This window comes from Lynx rufus, unplaced genomic scaffold, assembly GCF_022079265.1.
Source record: "Lynx rufus isolate CCGP_SWC_20201006 ecotype Redwood Valley unplaced genomic scaffold, mLynRuf1.p SCAF_5, whole genome shotgun sequence".
NCBI lineage: Eukaryota > Metazoa > Chordata > Mammalia > Carnivora > Felidae > Lynx > Lynx rufus.
The window spans coordinates 25,690,445-25,707,691 of NW_025814867.1; the positions used below are offsets into that span (position 1 = coordinate 25,690,445).

Genomic DNA, 17,247 nt, shown 5'->3' on the forward strand with positions numbered 1-17,247 from the left:
CTGTTTAAACTTATGATTATAAATTAAAGGAGGGCCCTCAACAATGCCCAGTAATCCCTCATTTCCTTAGTCAACCCACTCTCGTTCTTCTAGACTTTTTTAATTTAAATCCCACACTCTCAGGGCACCTGGGGGGCTCAGTTGGTTAAACATCCCACTTCCGTTCAGGTCATGATCTCCCAGTTCCGAGTTTGAGCCCTGCGTGGGGCTCTGTGCTGACGGCTCAGATTCTCCCTCTCTCTCTGCCCCTCCCTGACTCTTGCTCTGTCTCTCTCTCTGAAAAATAAATAAACATTAAAAAAATTAAAAAAAAATCCCACTCTCAATGCCTAATACTCATTCTTACCTGATATACTCACCCACTGATATACTGGGGGAAAAAATAAAATTAAGCAAAAGAGAGGTATCAGCATCTTTTCCAATAATCTTATCTTCCCTACTTTCCCAACCTCCATGTCCTAAAATGAATGAAGTGTCCATTCTAATAAGGCTAAACTCTCTGTTGAGAGATAGTTCTTCATGTGTCTCTCACATTTGTTTTGATTCAGGCTATCTTGTCAAGGATATTTGTAGAGTGAATAGCCTGGGAAGACAGAGATAGTATCTTCCTTTGGAGCAAAAAGCAGGAATACTTACTGTCCACTATAATAAAAATAATGTCTCTCTCTGGAGCAAAGGACACGCATGTTTACTTCCCAGTGTAAAAGATTCAGGTTCACTAAGCTCAGATTTCCTTACTTGTAATGCAACCCACTGCCAGGTACAGGCATCTCCTGGCCCTCTTCACATTGCTCTGTGGGAACTGAGGCTCAGGAAATTGATATAATAAAATTCTGATCTCTGGCTACTGCTTTTACTGTGAGAGATGAAATCCTTTGTCTCTGACCCAGGGGTCTCATGTTTTTTGTTTTTGTTTGTTTTTTTGTTTTTGTTTTTTTTTTTTTTGCCAGCACCCATGAAATTATGACAGGCTGTTAGCATGCAAGGTGGATGAAATCTCATACATTGCAGAGTTCTTGATACTTTCTACTTCTGAATGACATCTCATTTCCTCTTGCCTTTTCAAGGACTTTGTTCTACAGGTAACTGCTCTTTCTTTTGCATAGTCAATTTTTCCCTTTCATCTGTATCACACCTCAGCCTATACATGGGATGTAATATCTACCACCTTAAAAGACAAAAACAGCTTCCCTTAGGCTTCTCGTTTCCCTGCAACTACTGCTCCATTTCTCTACAGCCTTTTAGAATGAGACTCCTTTAAAAAGTTGTCTTTATTCCTTTTTCCACCTCTTCACTTTTCATTCTCTTCTAATTCATTCCAATCAGGTTTTTAATTATACCATTTTTTCTGAAACCCTTCCTAAAGTTGTCAGCAACCTCCATATGGTTTAATCCAATGGCCCTAAAAAAATCCAATTTCTCTTTTTATTGGATTTAGCAGCAATCAACCAGTTGACTACTCTTTCTTTCTTGAAATACATTCTTGGTTTCTGGTTTTTCTTATCCCACTCAATCTCCTTTGCTAACTCTTCCTGCTCTACTGAGAAGATTATGAGTTTTTTGTCCTTTATTACATTAATATAGCACATTACTTGATTGTCGGATGTTAATCTAACTTTGCATTCCTGGAATAAATCCAACTTGGCCATGATATATTATTCTTTTTTTTTTTCATGTTGCTGAACTTTATTTGGTAATATTTTGTTAAGGATTTTTGCATCTTTGTTCATAAGGGATATTGGTCTGCAGTCTTTTCTTCTTGTGATGTCTTTGACTGGCTTTGGTTTCAGGATAGTACTGGCCTCATAAAATACATTGGGGAGTATTCTCTTTGTTTTCTCAAAGAATTTGTGAAGGGTTGATCTTATTTCTTCTTTAAACATTTTTTTTTAATGTTTACTTATTTTTGAGAGAGAGACACAGCATGAGCAGGGGAGGGGCAGAGAGAGAGAGGGAGACACCAGAATCCGAAGCAGGCTCCAGGCTCTAAGCTGTCCACACAGAGCCTGACGCGGGGCTCAAATTCACGGACCATGAGATCATGACCTGAGCCAAAGTTGGATGCTTAACTAACTAAGCCACCCAGGCACCCCATTCTTATTTCTTCTTTAAAACGTTTGATTGAATTCACCAGTGACACCATCTGGGCCTGGCTTTTGTTTGTGAGATTTTAAATTACTAATGCAATATCTTTACTTGTTAAAGGTTTATGCAGATATTTTGTTTCTTCTTGAGTCAGTCTTGGTTATTTGTGTACTTATAGAAATTTTTCCATTTTATCTGTTTAATTTATTGACATTTAGCTGTTGATAATATTCCCTTATAATCCTTTTAATTTCTGCAGAGTTGGTAGCAATATCTTTCTATCTTTTATAACTTTAGTAATTAGTGCCTTTTCTCTTAGCTTCTTGGTCAGTCTAGTTAAGGGTTTGTCAATTTTATTGATTTTTTCAAAGAATCAGCTTTAAAAAATTTTCTCTATTGTTTTTCTGCTATAATAATTACTTAATTCCTTCTACTTGCTTTGTGTTTAGCTTGCTCTTTGTTTTCTAGTTTAATGCAGAATCTTAGGTTTTTAAGACTTTTTTTTCTTTTATTTAATTTTCAAGTTAGTTAACATACAGTGTAGTCTTGGGCTTCAGGAGTAGAACCTAGTGATTCATCTCTTACGTATGATACCAGTGCTTCTCCTGAAAAGTGCTCTTCTTAATGCCCGTTGGCCATTTAACCCACTCCCCCACCTCCCAGCAACCCTGTTTGTTTTCTGTACTTAAGAGTCTCTTATGGTTTGCCTCCCTCTTTGTTTTTATCTTCTTTTTCCTTCTCTTCCCCTATGTTCATCTGTTGAGTTTCTCAAATTCCACATATGAGTGAAATCATGGTATCTTTCTGACTTATTTCACTTAGCATAATATCCTCCAGTTCCATCCACGTTGTTGCAAATGGCAATATTTCACTTTTTCATCACTGCGTAGTATTCCATTGTACGTATGTGTTTATATATATACATATATATACATTTCTTGTATATATGTATATGTATATATATGTACATATATATACCACATCTTCTTTATTCATTCATCATGGGATGGGCACTTAGGCTCTTTCCACAATTAGGCTATTGCTGATAGCACCACTATAAACATTGGGGTACATGTGCCCCTTTGAATCAGCATTTTTGTATCCTTTGGATAAATTCCTAGTAGTGCAATTGCTGGGTCATAGGGTAGTTGTATTTTTAATTTTTTGAGGAATCTCCATATTGTTTTCCAGAATGGCTGCACCAGTTTGCATTCCCACCAACAGTGCAAAATGGTTCCCCTTTCTCCATATCCTTGCCAACATCTATTGTTTCCTGAGTTGTTAATTTTAGCTATTCTGACTGGTGTGAGGTGGTATCTCACTATGGTTTTGATTTGTATTTCCCTGATGATGAGTGATGTTGAGCATCTTTTCATGTGTCTGTTTGCCATCTGGATGTAAGAACTTTTTTCCTATATAGGCATCTAAAGTTACACGTTTCTCTCTAAGCACTGCTTTAGATACATGCCATGAATTTTGATTAATTTTCCTTGTGATTCTTCTTTGACTCGTTGGTTATTCAGAAGTGTTTTGCTTAATTTCCAACTATTTAGTGTTTTCTCAGATGTCTTTCTGTATAGATCTCTAATTCCATTGTGGCCAGAGGACATACTTTGTATAATTTGTCTTCTTTATTTTATTGGGACTTGTTTTAGGCTATAGTATATGGTCTAGCCTGGAGAATGTTCCATATGCATGTGAAAAGAAATGTGCATTTTGCAGCTTTTGGATGGAGTATTTTATAAATATTAGTTAAGACAAGTTGGTTGATAGTGTTGTTAAAGTCTTCTATAGTTGTTCTACTATTGAAAGTGGGATATTGAAGTCTCTATTATTATCTATTTCTCCTTTCACTTTTGCCAGTTTTTGTGTCATACATTTTGGGAGATGGTTCTTTGATGTATATATAACTATTATATCTTCTAGATGTGTTGACCATTTATCAGAAACGTCTCCAATAATATTTCTTGTCTTTCAATATGCCTGATATTAATATAGTCACTCTAGGCCTCCTATGGTTACTGTTTGTATGGTCTATCTTTTCCATCCTTTACTTTCAATATAATACCTTTAAACTCAGGTGTGTCTCTTGTAGGCCTGTGACATAGAGTCGGGTCTTGCTGTTTTATTATGTTTGATAGTATCTGCCTTTTGAGCAGCATGTTTAGTCCAATCATATTTATGTACTTATTGCTATAGTCAGAATTTCTTTTGCAATTTTGACAGTTGTTTTCTGTATGTCTCATGTGTTTTTTATTCCAGTGAAGTAATGGAACCATGAAGCACTAATATATTTGGAAACTACTTAAACAATTTCTCGCTGAACAAAATATGCAGAGTACAAAAAATAGAAGAAATGACTCCTACTTCTGTTATTTAAACATAACTTTATTTAATATTGGGGTATATTTTTTTTGCAGGCTTAAAATTTTCCCTATTCAGATTTTTGCTTTTTTTGTTTTTGTTTACATAGTTTATATCATACTCTGCACACATTTGTTTATCTTTATCCTATGTAGTCTATTATATGCGTTTTCTGTGTTTCAAACACAGAGCAGCTATCACCAGCAAAGATATTTGAAGCAGTTAAGCAGAGATCTCCTTGGAAGAGCTTTTGACCAAATGAAATGGTTCTGCATGGCCTCGCTGAAACAATTACACTTGTCAAAAACTGGGTATGTTTTTGACAAGTGTATCTGGGTGCTCAGTTGGTTGAGCTTCTGACCCTTGATTTTGGCTCAGGTCATGATCCCAGGGTCATAGGATCAAGCCTCTTATCTGGATCTTTGCTGAGCATGGAGCCCACTTAAGATTCTCTCTCCCTTTTCCCCTCTCCCCTGCTCATGCTCTCTCTCTCTCAAAAACAAGAACACAATACTGGATATGTCAGAGGGTGTTTGTAAGACAAGGTATCTGAAAAGCACTTGGTACATCAGAAGTCTTGGTTATGCACTTGGTTTTTAGCTTCCTACTTTGTGAAGTAAAACAAAGGAGAGGCATTTTCTCTTGCACATTTTGTAAAATTTACCTATAAAATGGCTGGATTAAATATCTGGAGGAATGGTATGGACTATATTTTACTACTGATTATGGGTGTGTATGTGTGTGTACGTATCTATAATCTCACATGATATCAAGTTTATTGATCCCATGGTATTCTAATCTTTTATCTGCTTGTTTATTAGTTTTTGCATTTATCAATTTCTCTATGTAGTTCTAGCAAACTTTGCTCTATGTGATTAAGTGCGCATTAGTTCATCATTGTATCATGACTGTAGGTTGTCCTGGTGGATAGTTCCTTCTGTAATTACTACATGTCACTCTTTATCTCTATCAATCTTTGTTTTAAATTCTTATGTTGGATATTAATATTATTAGATGAACAATTTTTTGGTTAGTATTTTCTTGGTAGTTTTAAAAAAAAATTGCCTTTCTCCAAATGTTTGGTAATATGTTCTAACTATATAGTTGCAAATGGCACATGGCTGTGTTTCTTCCCTTAAAAACCCTGTCTAAATGTGTTTTTGGTGTCATTTTTTAATAATACAAACCATTTATATTTATTAATACCACTTTGATTTCTCTCTAGAATCTTGTTTCCTATTTATCCTTTGCTTTTCTTTCTCTTCTTTTTTGCTTGCTAATCCAGTAACTAAGTTTTCTGTAGGTCATTTTTTTCCTCTATAGATTCGGAAGTTAGACATTCTACTTCTCTAATTTTGGTGAATACCTTTCAATGTTTAATATATATCTATATCTATATATATATCAGTAATAGACTGTCATATTCAAGGCTGCCATAATCTTTTATTTTTAATTTATTTTTTAGAAAGAGAGAGAGAGCACTAGCAGGAGAGAGGGGCAGAGGGAGACAGGGAGAGAATCTTAAGCAGGGTCCACCCTTAGTGTGGAGCCCAATGGGGGCCTTGATCCCAGGACTCTGGGATCATGGCCTGAGCCGAAATCAAGAGTTAGATGCTCAACTGACTGAGCCACCCAGGTGCCCCGCCATGATCTTTTAAATAACATTTCTATATTTAGGATAATTCCCTGGTTATAAATCTCATCTTCCCAATATAAAATTCAGAACTCTGATTTCTTGCCTCCCTTGCAACCAGGATGCAGGCCTATGACATATGCTGTGCTAGCCAGAGCACCTGTGGAAATGTGAGGAATGTGAGGATACAAGCTCTGCACACAACTTTCATTTTCCTGGTGTAGGTAAAGATTAAAACATCAAGCTTATAAAGGCGGCAGTCATTGCAAAGTCCTGATGTTGATAGCAGGAACAGGGGAAGAAAAGTTGAGTTCATGGCATTTAGTGTTTGATGGGAATAGCAGCAGTTTCTTTACCATGAAAGTTCTGCTGCATGGTTTAGGGCAATTTTTTTCTAGAACCTTAACCCAAGCTTTTCTTTTTTCTTCTTACCCAATGACCCTGGAGCTGCTGAATGTCAATTTAAGAAATTCTTGCTTGAAGTCTGTTGTTTGCAACAAAGGATTTTAACCAATATAATAACTTGTGAAAGTCTGAAGTTAAGGCATATTTCACTCCTGAGTAAAAGAAATTGAGTCTTTAATTCAGAACTCCCTTTCTGCCATCATCTATGATATTTTTAAGGGCTAATATTTTAATTTCACCTGGTTTTAAAATTCCAAAATACTGGAATACAAAAAAATAATTCTGATTTAGATTAACCAATATATTTGTTAATTTGTTTATTCTTCCTTATCCCATACTTACTTACTCCTTTTGGGTTCAGCTTTTCTTATTGGAGCAAATTCTTTAGTATGTCCTTCAATGAGCATCTGTGAGTACTAAATTTGAAAATGTGTTTATTTTGTTCTTCCTTTTGAAAGATAGTTTAGCTAGGTATAGAATACTAGATTTTCAGTTATGGACTGTCAGTACTTTGAAGATATTTTCCTTCTGTCACCTATTGCTGCTTATAAATCTGCTGACAGCTCATTCCTGTCAAAATGGTACCTTTTAACATTTTCTTATTGCATTTGGTATTCTGTAATTTCACTCCTCTATACAGGTCTTAGTTTCAAAAATTTATTCTGCTTGAGCCTCAGCATTTTCTTTTGATTTGGTAACCCATGGTTTCTTCAGGTCTGAAAAATTCTCACAATCATCTCTTTGGATATTGCCTCTCCTTCATACTCTATTTTCTCTCCTCCAGAAACTCTTTAAGATGTATACTGGCTCTCCTATATCTAACCTTCAGGTCTTTGAACTTATTTTGGCTGCTCTGGCAGCTTATTATATGCATTTTCCATGTATTTCAGTCTCTATATAAAAATCATTTATATAAGGGTCATCTGGTTCAAAATTTCCTACCACATTAATTGCTCTTCTGGCTTTCAAAGCTCTCATGCATCCAGACCCTGACGTTAGTTAGGTAACTATGGGCTCACAACATCTCTGGGCCCATTTCCCAACACAAAGAGATAACTGAGGTTATTGAAAAACGTAAATGAAGTGACACATTTAAGGTACTGACAAGTTCCCCAGACATAGCAGCACACTACATAAAATTTACTGTGACTGCCTAAATCAAAGCAGTTTCCCTGGTGGTCACATCTGTATGACACCTTTCCTTCTACCATTTTAGACATGAATTCTGAATGGAAACTGTTTTCAGTTCTAAGACCTTGCTCCTTTGGACTGAGGCCTGGTCACATGAGTCTAGCCCAACTGATTAGTCATTCCTTGAAACTTAAAATTTGACATTTCCTTTTTGACTATAGAGTACTTAAAATGTGAATAGAGCTGCTGGCTGTAGTAAAAGAGGATGAAAATGACATTTTAAGAAGTGTGTGTGGGGGTGGGGGTGAGGGAATGGGTAGGAGAGATTGCTGACCATTCAAGCTCCTGGCTTCATTAGCTTTGATGATATGGGATTTTTCAATACTATAGATTCCTTTAATATTTGAATGTTTTATAATAGGGAGGAATAACCTTATCATAAAGATTTGAAAAATTTTATCAGAATCTGAACACAAATCTTACTTCATTGTATTATTCAATCATATCAATTTTTTATTCTTACTTTCCAGAATGATTGTTATCCTCTCTCCAGCTTTGGAAATGTAGTTGTAATAACATTATATTTGAATGGTCCTGCAGAATTCCCACAGCCTTTCCTATCATTATCTTATTTGATTGTGTGAGATGAACAGGCCAGGTAATGTTAAGATTAATTTTTACAAATTGTGAAATTAAGACTCAAGTTATATGTTGTTTAGGCCAAAGAAGGGTGGAAACTGAGCTAGATATTAAGCATTCTCTACCAGAAGAGCTCAGAGCTTACCATTTGCAAGACTGTCAAAGATGACACATTATAAAATATTTTCACTAATTATTTTTCATTAGGATTTTCAGGTAACTTCTGAAAAGTTTCATTAGCTCAACTGTAAAGCCTATTAAAATGCACTCTGTCCACAACTTAAATTCATACTCTCAAATGCACTTGTGTTCTCCCAAAAGTTAATCTTTGCCGTGTTGTGAATCAAGTTCCCGTTGTGCTTTTAAATTTTAGAACTTTAACCTGGGGAAGATATTATTGAGAGGGAAGTTGGGGAGAAGGGGACATATTAATTCCTGGCTAGACATCCACAGTGCTTAACAGGTTCACGTAGGAATGAGGGTAAATTCTTACACCCCTTGACTAAGAACTATGTTGGGTATAGCCTGTGGGTAATTATTTACAAAGGTGACTTGTAATCACAAAGTAGTCTAGTAATATCATCACACTTTTGTTTTGGAAAATTCAAATGCTTTCACAACCTAACTCATTCACACTCACTGAACTGACAAGGAGTGGCTGAATGACAAATAATATCTGCTGAAGTTATTGAAGTATAGGGGAGTGAGATACTGAAAATAATACAAAGCAAGAATAGTTTAGCTTCCTTTTTAGCCTCAGCATGATTGCTACCTCTTAGGAGAATCTTTCCATTTCAAGCAGAAAATATAATTTATGATGAGGATTGTTAATTTTCGATAAGAAATTGTTTCTATGGAATCAAGGCATTGATATGTCATAGAATATTGGAAGGATCATACTATTAATCAGCAGTCTTCTTCATTTTGCACTCTGATATTTTCATTTTCTATGGGGCTAAAGATAAGCTTTTTGTTTTAAGCACAGCATTATTATAAGCTGACAGTCCTGGCATAGGTCCCCTTTTCTCCTGACTGCCACTAGACTCAAATCGATCCTCTAAATACAGTCCGTCCCAAGAGACACAATTGATGTCGGAAAAGAGGACTTTTTTAAACCGAGCCTGACGTCACACATTTGTGCTCTAACCATCTGTACCTTTTATTAACCAGGGGCTGGAGCCGCCCAGGCGGACAGACACAGGCGCACAACAGCCTTCTCCCACACAAGCCTGGAATGGCAACAGTGTGCTGCTGCCTTAGAAAGAAAAGCCGTTTCAGAACTGTGGGGTGGCGTGGGGGTGTGTGTGTGTGGCAGGGTGAGGGAATCATTTCTCTTCTTCTCCATCCAAGGATGCTATTTATTGGAAATCCAGCACATCTTTTATTTTTTTTTTCAATTGATTTCTCTCGAGTGGGAGGCAAAACCCTTCAGATGCAAGAGAAGAAAGGGGAAAAAAAAATGCAAGCCGGGCAGGAGGATTTTGGAGAACCACAGCTTTGCTTCGGATTGGGACTACAGGCAGAGAAAGACTCCAGCCAGCGTCCACAACCTGTTTGGCCTGCAAAGATGCCGCTGTTCCGCCCCGAGTGCAGCATCGCTCCCCTTCCCCTCCCCCCTCCCTCCGGCTCCGTGCTGCCCCTGGGAGGGCAGCAGCCCCCAGGAGTCACCTCTCACTCCCTGCCGTGCCCAGTCCAAGTCCGGAGGGGCGTGTGCTAGGGAAGAACACTCCTTCTCCTTCGACGCGCGAGACCCGGGGAGTTTACGCTCCCCTGTAGCCCCCTCCTTCTGGCCTTGCCCACAGTCCCCGAGAGGGCAGCAGCCTCCTGGTGAACGCCTCTCCCCCCACTCGTGTGACTCCTTCTTCCTCCCCCAGCCCAGGGGCTCATTCTCACTCTCCCTCCACGTGTGCGTCCGGTTCGCCTCTCTCCCGTCGCAGGAAGGCAGCAGCCCCCAGGTGCCCACCTCTCGCGCCCCTTCCGGCCCCTCACCCAGTTCCTTCAGCGTCCTCTAGCTTTGGGGAGCGTCCGCACTCCACCTCCACGTGCGAGCCCAGGGCCGTTACCCCGCTTCCAGATACTCCCCCCCCCCCACCCCCGCGCCACCTCTAGCCAGGGCTCCGCCCACCGCGCCCGGGGCGCGCGCCCAGGAGTACCTGGCCACCCCTCCCCCGGCTTGGCGCCGCTCCCCTCCCACCTCCCCCGCCCCGCGCGCAGTAGCTCGCAGCCCACCCCTCGCAGCTTCCTTCTCTCCGCCCCCTCCCTCTCCAGGAGGTGGGGGGGGGCACGAACGGGCGCGGTGGCGTGGCCAATGGGCGCTCGGCTTACTCTGGCCTCTCCCCCGCGCAGCCGCCAATCGCGGCGGGCGGTGGTGGTAATATTGTGGAGTGGAGTTTGGATGCCGCCGCTGCCGCGGGCTGGAGCGGCGCGGCCGCGGGGGCTGCCAGGGTATTTCGGGAAGGGGGCGTGAGGAGGCGGCGGCTGCGGCGGTGGGCGGCTGTGGCTGCGGCAGCGTGTGGAGGCAGCTGAGAGAAAGAGAAAGAAAGGAAAGAAGAGGGCGGGGGAGTACTCAGGAGGAGGCGGGACCGACCGGGCTCCTTACCTCTCGGTAGCGGCGGCGGGCGGCCCGGGAGGCGGCACCGCCCCCTGCCCGCGGACTCCTCAGCGCAGCCAGCCGCGGACCCGCTGGCTCCGGGCAGCGACCGAAGCTACGGGGGCGGAAGCGGTGGGCCGGGGCGGCGGCGGAGGCGACCGCCATGGCGTTCCTCAAACTCCGTGACCAGGTAGGTGAGGGGCGGCGGGGCGGGATCGCGCCGACCGGAGAGGAAGGAAGGGAGGGAGGGCGGCGGGCCAGCTGTGTGGGCCGCCCGGGCGCCCGCTCGGCGGGGTGGGCGCGGGGGAGGCTGGGTGCCGCCCCGGGGACTAGCGCGCTGAGGCCGGGCCGGGGACCGCGGGCGACCCGCCTGTCAGCGAAGCACCGGCCGGGTGAAGCCCACGTGCGGCTGGGGGGCTCGCCGCCGTCTCCGGTCGCCGCCGCGTGAGGGGCGGGTCCCGCGCTGGCCGCCTAGGCGCCCGCGCCCGGCGCGCTGCCGGGTGTGCACCTCCTCTCTCCTGCCAGGTGAGGCTCGGGCCTAACAGGTGGCTTTCCGCTGCCGGGCGGGAGCGGTGCTGGCGGCCGTGACCTTAGGTCACGACCTTGCTCGCCTGTTTGCTTCGCCGGATAGTTTGAGGCACGCTCTCTCCGGGTTAAAGTCGGTTGATTCTGCTTCGGGACTAGCTATTCAACCTGCAAGTTCCTAGACTTGTTTTCTTTTGACGTTTAGTGCACCATTTTGGTTACTTTTCTTGACTTACGAAGAGCTGGTCGAAGAATACCTGAAGTGCCGAAAAGAGTAGTGACTCTTTCGCACTGAAGAAAAAAATTGTGTCTAGGAACGAAATGGCAACTATATCAGAATGATTTGTACACCTGAAAATATGGAAATAAGGGTAAGAAGGCTTTCAGGCGGTGCAGAGGCTTCCAAACATTTGTGTCTCTTTAAGAAGAGGGAAATTAACGTATGAAATTTACCGAGAGGCAGTAGACGTAATAGTGCTGAGAATTTATTTTTGCCATTTGTTTTTTTTTTTTTTGAACAGAAGGTACTGGGCAGATTTGAAGGGAAAGTAACTTACATATATTGGGAAACTGTTCTTAAAGTGCGTACCCCTTTTTCAGAAACAATGAGGAAAAACTTGAGATGTCTTTTTTAATATCATCTCTTAGTGAATACTGTGCCTTAAATTCTGAATCTTGGTATCATGAATTCTCATTTCATAAATGAATTTTGTTTTCTTCTTAGGCCGTTGGCTTAACGCGTGTATCATTGGGTATCAGGAAGGTTTTAGCTGGTGTTAGCATCGTCAGGAATGATACTTTGAAAAACTCTCCTGTTCAGTGAAGTTTATACATTGTATTTCAAGTGATAGAACAGCATTGTCCATTATGATAGCTACTAGCCTACCTGTGGCAACATAAGTTTTAATTAGTTAAAATTAAATAAAATAAAAAGTTCATTATTCTTAGTCTTGGCAGCCACATTTCCAGTGCTTGGTAGCCACATGTGGTTATTGACTGTGGTATTGGACAGCACAGATACAGAACATTTATATCATCAGAAAGTTCTATGGGATAGCACTGTTGAAGAATAACAGGTAAAACATAACTAATTCCTGTATAATCAAGTCATGATATACTCTTAAAGGTGTAAAATTCAAGATCTAGATTCTCTAATCTTTACCAATCTAATGGCACTTTGTGCTTCCCTAGGTTATAGCTGAAGTAATGATTGATTTTTATTTTGTTTCTAGTCCTCCTTTTTGAAAACGTTACTTCTGCGATTTGGATCATAGCGCGCATTAGGAATTTGGTGAACTTTTAGGAGATTATCTCATTTTATTCACCATCAGGTTTAAACAGAAACAAGTTTATGTTGGGGCACCTGGGTGGCTCAGTCGGTTGAGCGTCCGACTTCGGCTCAGGTCACGATCTCACGGTTCGTGAGTTCGAGCCCCGCGTTGGGCTCTGGGCTGATGGCTCAGAGCCTGGAGCCTGCTTCCGATTCTGTGTCTCCCTCTCTCTCTGCCCCTTCCCCGTTCATGCTCTGTCTCTCTCTGTCCCAAAAATAAATAAACGTTAAAAAAAAAAAAAAAAAAAGAAACAAGATTATGTTTTCAGATTGACATAAAGTCTACTTGCACCTTTGCATTTGTGTATTTAGGAATTGGAATTATGAAATAATTGTGATGCTTCTCCAGTTTTATATAGTATCTGTTAATACTCAGTGGTAGTGATGATATGTAAAATGTCACCTGTAAACTTAAGGCTACTTGGACAAGTTAATGAAGTGACATAGCTCAGACGGGAAGAACGTTGAGGTTTACCTCTAAACTACAAAGTAATTGACTCATCTGGTCTCTCTTTTGGAAGACTTTGAGAAATGAGTTTGATTTGCCTATTTCAAAGGGAATAGCCGCTTTTATAAGTCATCTTGTATGTTGATATTTTATTGGCTATTAGAAATGAGAGTAAAAATGAAATGGAATACAAATATAATTTTAACCTACATGAAAAACAGTTCAGGTAGATGAATTATTTTATTTGGGGAAAAGGAGCTGACAGTGTAGATAAGTACACATAATTTTAAAGCTGGAAGATACTTAACCTAGCATTTAACTCCGTCCTCATTTACATTTGGGATAGGAAATAGTTCAACCTACTTTTTTTCTATTATTGCCATATTTACCTTGTATTTTGTTCTAGCTCTGCAAATACAACTATTATAAGTAGAACCTATTAATGGATAGGAGTTGTTCTTTGTGTGCATAAGCATCAGGTGGGTTCTAGATGGTTTAAATATAAAATCAGTGATTAAATAAAGCAGTTTGTTTTCATGTCTGGTAAATCTGGATAAGACAGCTTTCCCCCTTTCCATGGCAATACCTAATATGGGGGTAAGAACAGGATTGAGTTTTCAGTTGGACACCAAATCTGATTGTACCATTGCATTCATGAATTGCAATTATGAAGCAATTGGGATGCTACTCTGGTTTTATATAGTATCTGTTAATACTCACTGTAGTGATAATATGTGAAATGCCACCTGTGAACTTTAGGATATTTGGACAAGAACTTGGACTAGTGCATTATTCTTTGTTAGTAGATGAAAATAATTTTTAATTGTAAATGAGGCAAAAATTGTTTTCTCTTTGAGGACTAGAAACATGAACTGTCCCCTCGATTTTTTTCACATTAAAGTGTTTATACAGCATGAATCTCTTACAATTGTAGGATTTTATTCAACAGGTATCACTATCCAGATTTTTATCTTTGCAGTTAGCAAAAATGTAATCATATGATTATATTTAAATTAAAAAAATATATTTTTCAGCTTTATTGAAATATTGACATATAACATGTAAGTTAAAGGTGTACAGTGTGATGTTTTGATACATACCTATAATGCAAAAGGAATACATAATAAGGTTAGTTAACACCTCCGTCCCCTCCCACAATTACTTTGTGTGTGTGTGTGTGTGTGTGTGTGTGTGTGTGTGTGTGTGTAGATAAGGTCTACTTTCTTCACAGCTTTGAAGTTTGTGTGTGTGTGTGTGTGTGTGTGTGTATGCATGCATGCACATATATATAATGCAGTATTGTTAATTGTAGTTGCTTGCTGTAGTTTAGATCCCTAGAACTTCTTTATAGCTGGAAATTTGTACCTCTTGGCCAATTACATAATTACATTTTAATTTATCAGAAATGATTCATAGTCTGCCCTCATAAGAGAGAGAAGACTGTCTTTGTTCAGACTGTGTAGGGTAACAAACTCACAATTGAGAAGCTAAATGGTAACTGGCCCTGGCTTTAGCACCTAGAAGATAGTAGGGAGTGATGGCGATCATGGCAGATAGGAGCAGGTATATTAGCTGCTGCTTATTAGCTCCAGGACATTGTTACTGTGCAGGTGTGCCTACTATTTTTAAAATACCAATTTTCTTTAGGAAGTTAGAGATCAGATACTTATGAAAAAAATCTCTCTATAAGTATTGGTAGGTAAGTTGGTAGTTACCATTGATTAAAAAGTTAAAGTTGTAGTTTTACAAATAGGCTGGTAGGGGACCAGTTTGTAATCATGAGTTTAGCTTAGCTTGAGAAAACAAACTACAAAATAAGATTCTTATTTTAAAAGAGCAGTTTTCTTTCAGATAAAGTAGTTAGAATGGTCATAAACTTAAAAAAAATAAGATGTAATGCATATACCATAAAAGTCATCCTTTAAAGTGTACATTTCAACCAAAGCAATTTTGAGGGGGAAAAAAAAGGCTGGAGGTATCACAATCCCAGATTCAAGATGCACTGCACAGCTGTAATAACCAAAACAGTATGATACTGTCACAAAAGTAGATACATAGATCAATGGAACAGAATAGAGAGCCCAGAAATAAACACTTGCTTATTTGGTCAATTACCATATGACAAAGGTGGCAAGAATATACAATGGGTAAAAGACAAACAACAACAACAACAAACAAACAAAAAAACAGAAAAGGCAACCTACTGAATGGGAGAAGATATTTTCAAATGATATATCTAATAAGGGGTTAATATCTAAAATATATGGAGAATTTACACAATTCAGCATTGGGGAAAAATCATAATCTGATTAAAACATGGACAGAGGACCTAGGTAGACATTTTTCCAAAGAAATACAGATGGCCAACAGATACAAGCAAAGATACTCCACATCACTCATCATCAGGGAAATACAAATTTAAAAAAACTGAGATATCACCTAACACCTGTCAAAATGGCTAGAATCAAAAAGAAAAGAAACAAGTGTTGGTGAGGATGTGGAGAAAAAGGTGTGCTGGGAACGTAAATCGGTGTAGCTACTGTGGGAAACTGTATAGAGGCTCCTCAAACACCCCCCCTCCCACACACACACACAGAGGAATATTAGTCAGCCATAATAAAAGAACAAGATCTTGCCATTTGCAGCAACATGGGTATACCTCGAGGGTATTATGGTAAGTAAAATAAGTAGGCAAAAGACAAATACCATATGAATTTCACTTACATGTGAAATTTGAAACAACCAAGCAAACAGAAATCTGAAACAGTCCCATAAGTAATAGGTGGTTGCCTGAGGGGAATGGAGTGGGGGATGGGCTAAAGGGGATGAAGGAAGTAGGAGCTACAAGCTTCCAGTTACAGAATGCATAAACTACAGGGATTTTCATACAGCATAAGAAATACAGTCAGTAGTATATAATAGTATCATATCACAGTACCATCATTGTAATGGTAGCTGCACTTGTGACGATCATAGCATAATGAATAGAGTTGTTGAGTTGCTATGCTGTATATCTGAAACCAGTGTAACATTGTGTGTCAGCTGTACTTCAATTTTAAAAAAACATTCAATAAGTAACACCCCCAGAAAAGTGTGCAATTCAGTAGATTTTAGTATAGTTGCAAAATTGTGTAGCCATTAGCAGTTACTCCCCATTTTCCCTTACCTCTAGCCCCTGGGGCATGCTGATTTACTACTTTCTGTCTTTATGAAGTTGCCTATTCTGGATATTCATATAAATGAAATTATACACCATGTGACTTTTTATGTCTGACTTCTTTTACTTAGTATAATATCTTTAAGGTTCATCCATTCATGTAGTATGAATCAGTTCATAAAATTTGTATCATATTAAAGAGTTTCTTTTAAAAATTTCTATACTTTTATGTTGTTTTATTGCTTCTTGTAGTGTGCACATGTGTAATCTGGGATGTTTGTTTCTATTTTTTGAATTTGTTTTAAAACTGGAGTTAGACTTTGTTTGCAGTAGCACTAAAGGATAATAGTTTTTATATTTGGATTATTTTTGTGTAGGAGCCATCTTTGTGTTCTCTTTTGGGTTAATGGTCATTAGGTAAGGATTCTTGATATGTTGAAGGGTTTTTTTTTTTTTTTTTGAGCAGGGTTAGCATATATCAATAAATAGATATTGAATGGGTGAGAATAATTTGACTGCTGTTTTGGATAGTTAGTATGCTCTCACTTGATCAAGTATCTACTTAGGGTAGAGCATTTTTTGACCTTTCAGTAGAAAAAAAAGATGATCCTAAAAAAAAAATCTTATAATTAGGGGTACAGAATATGTGAAATGCATGAAAAACACTGAGTGCTTATATATCCAAGTATTCTCTATTGAGTGTTCCCTTGCATTGTGTTGGAGACTTTGGGGCACACAAAGGTACAGTAGCCACCATCTCTGCCCTTAAAAGTCTTATTGGCTAGAAAAGGAGAAATGATACATAAATGCACAGTATCTGAAACACTTCACCTGAAAGGGTTTATAGAGGTTGAAGAAAGCATATGGAGCATGTTATTTGGAAATGTATCTAACAGTTAAAAAGTAAGTGTGTCTTGTGTTTACTGGGTTTTTGATGCCT

General features: G+C 39.5%; 1 protein-coding gene across 2 annotated transcripts in view; it reads left to right on the forward strand.

Annotated features, from left to right (window-relative positions):
* Nucleotides 1-10,663: 10,663 nt before the first annotated feature.
* Nucleotides 10,664-17,247, forward strand: part of ANKRD28 (ankyrin repeat domain 28) — a 200,480-nt gene continuing 193,896 nt past the window's right edge. For both annotated transcript variants that reach the window (XM_047098956.1, XM_047098955.1), the window contains exon 1: nt 10,664-11,037. Coding sequence is in view for 1 of the 2 variants with exons in the window: in XM_047098955.1 (XP_046954911.1) it covers nt 11,011-11,037 (27 nt within the window). In the remaining variant the exon portion in view is untranslated. The remainder of the gene's footprint in view (nt 11,038-17,247) is intronic.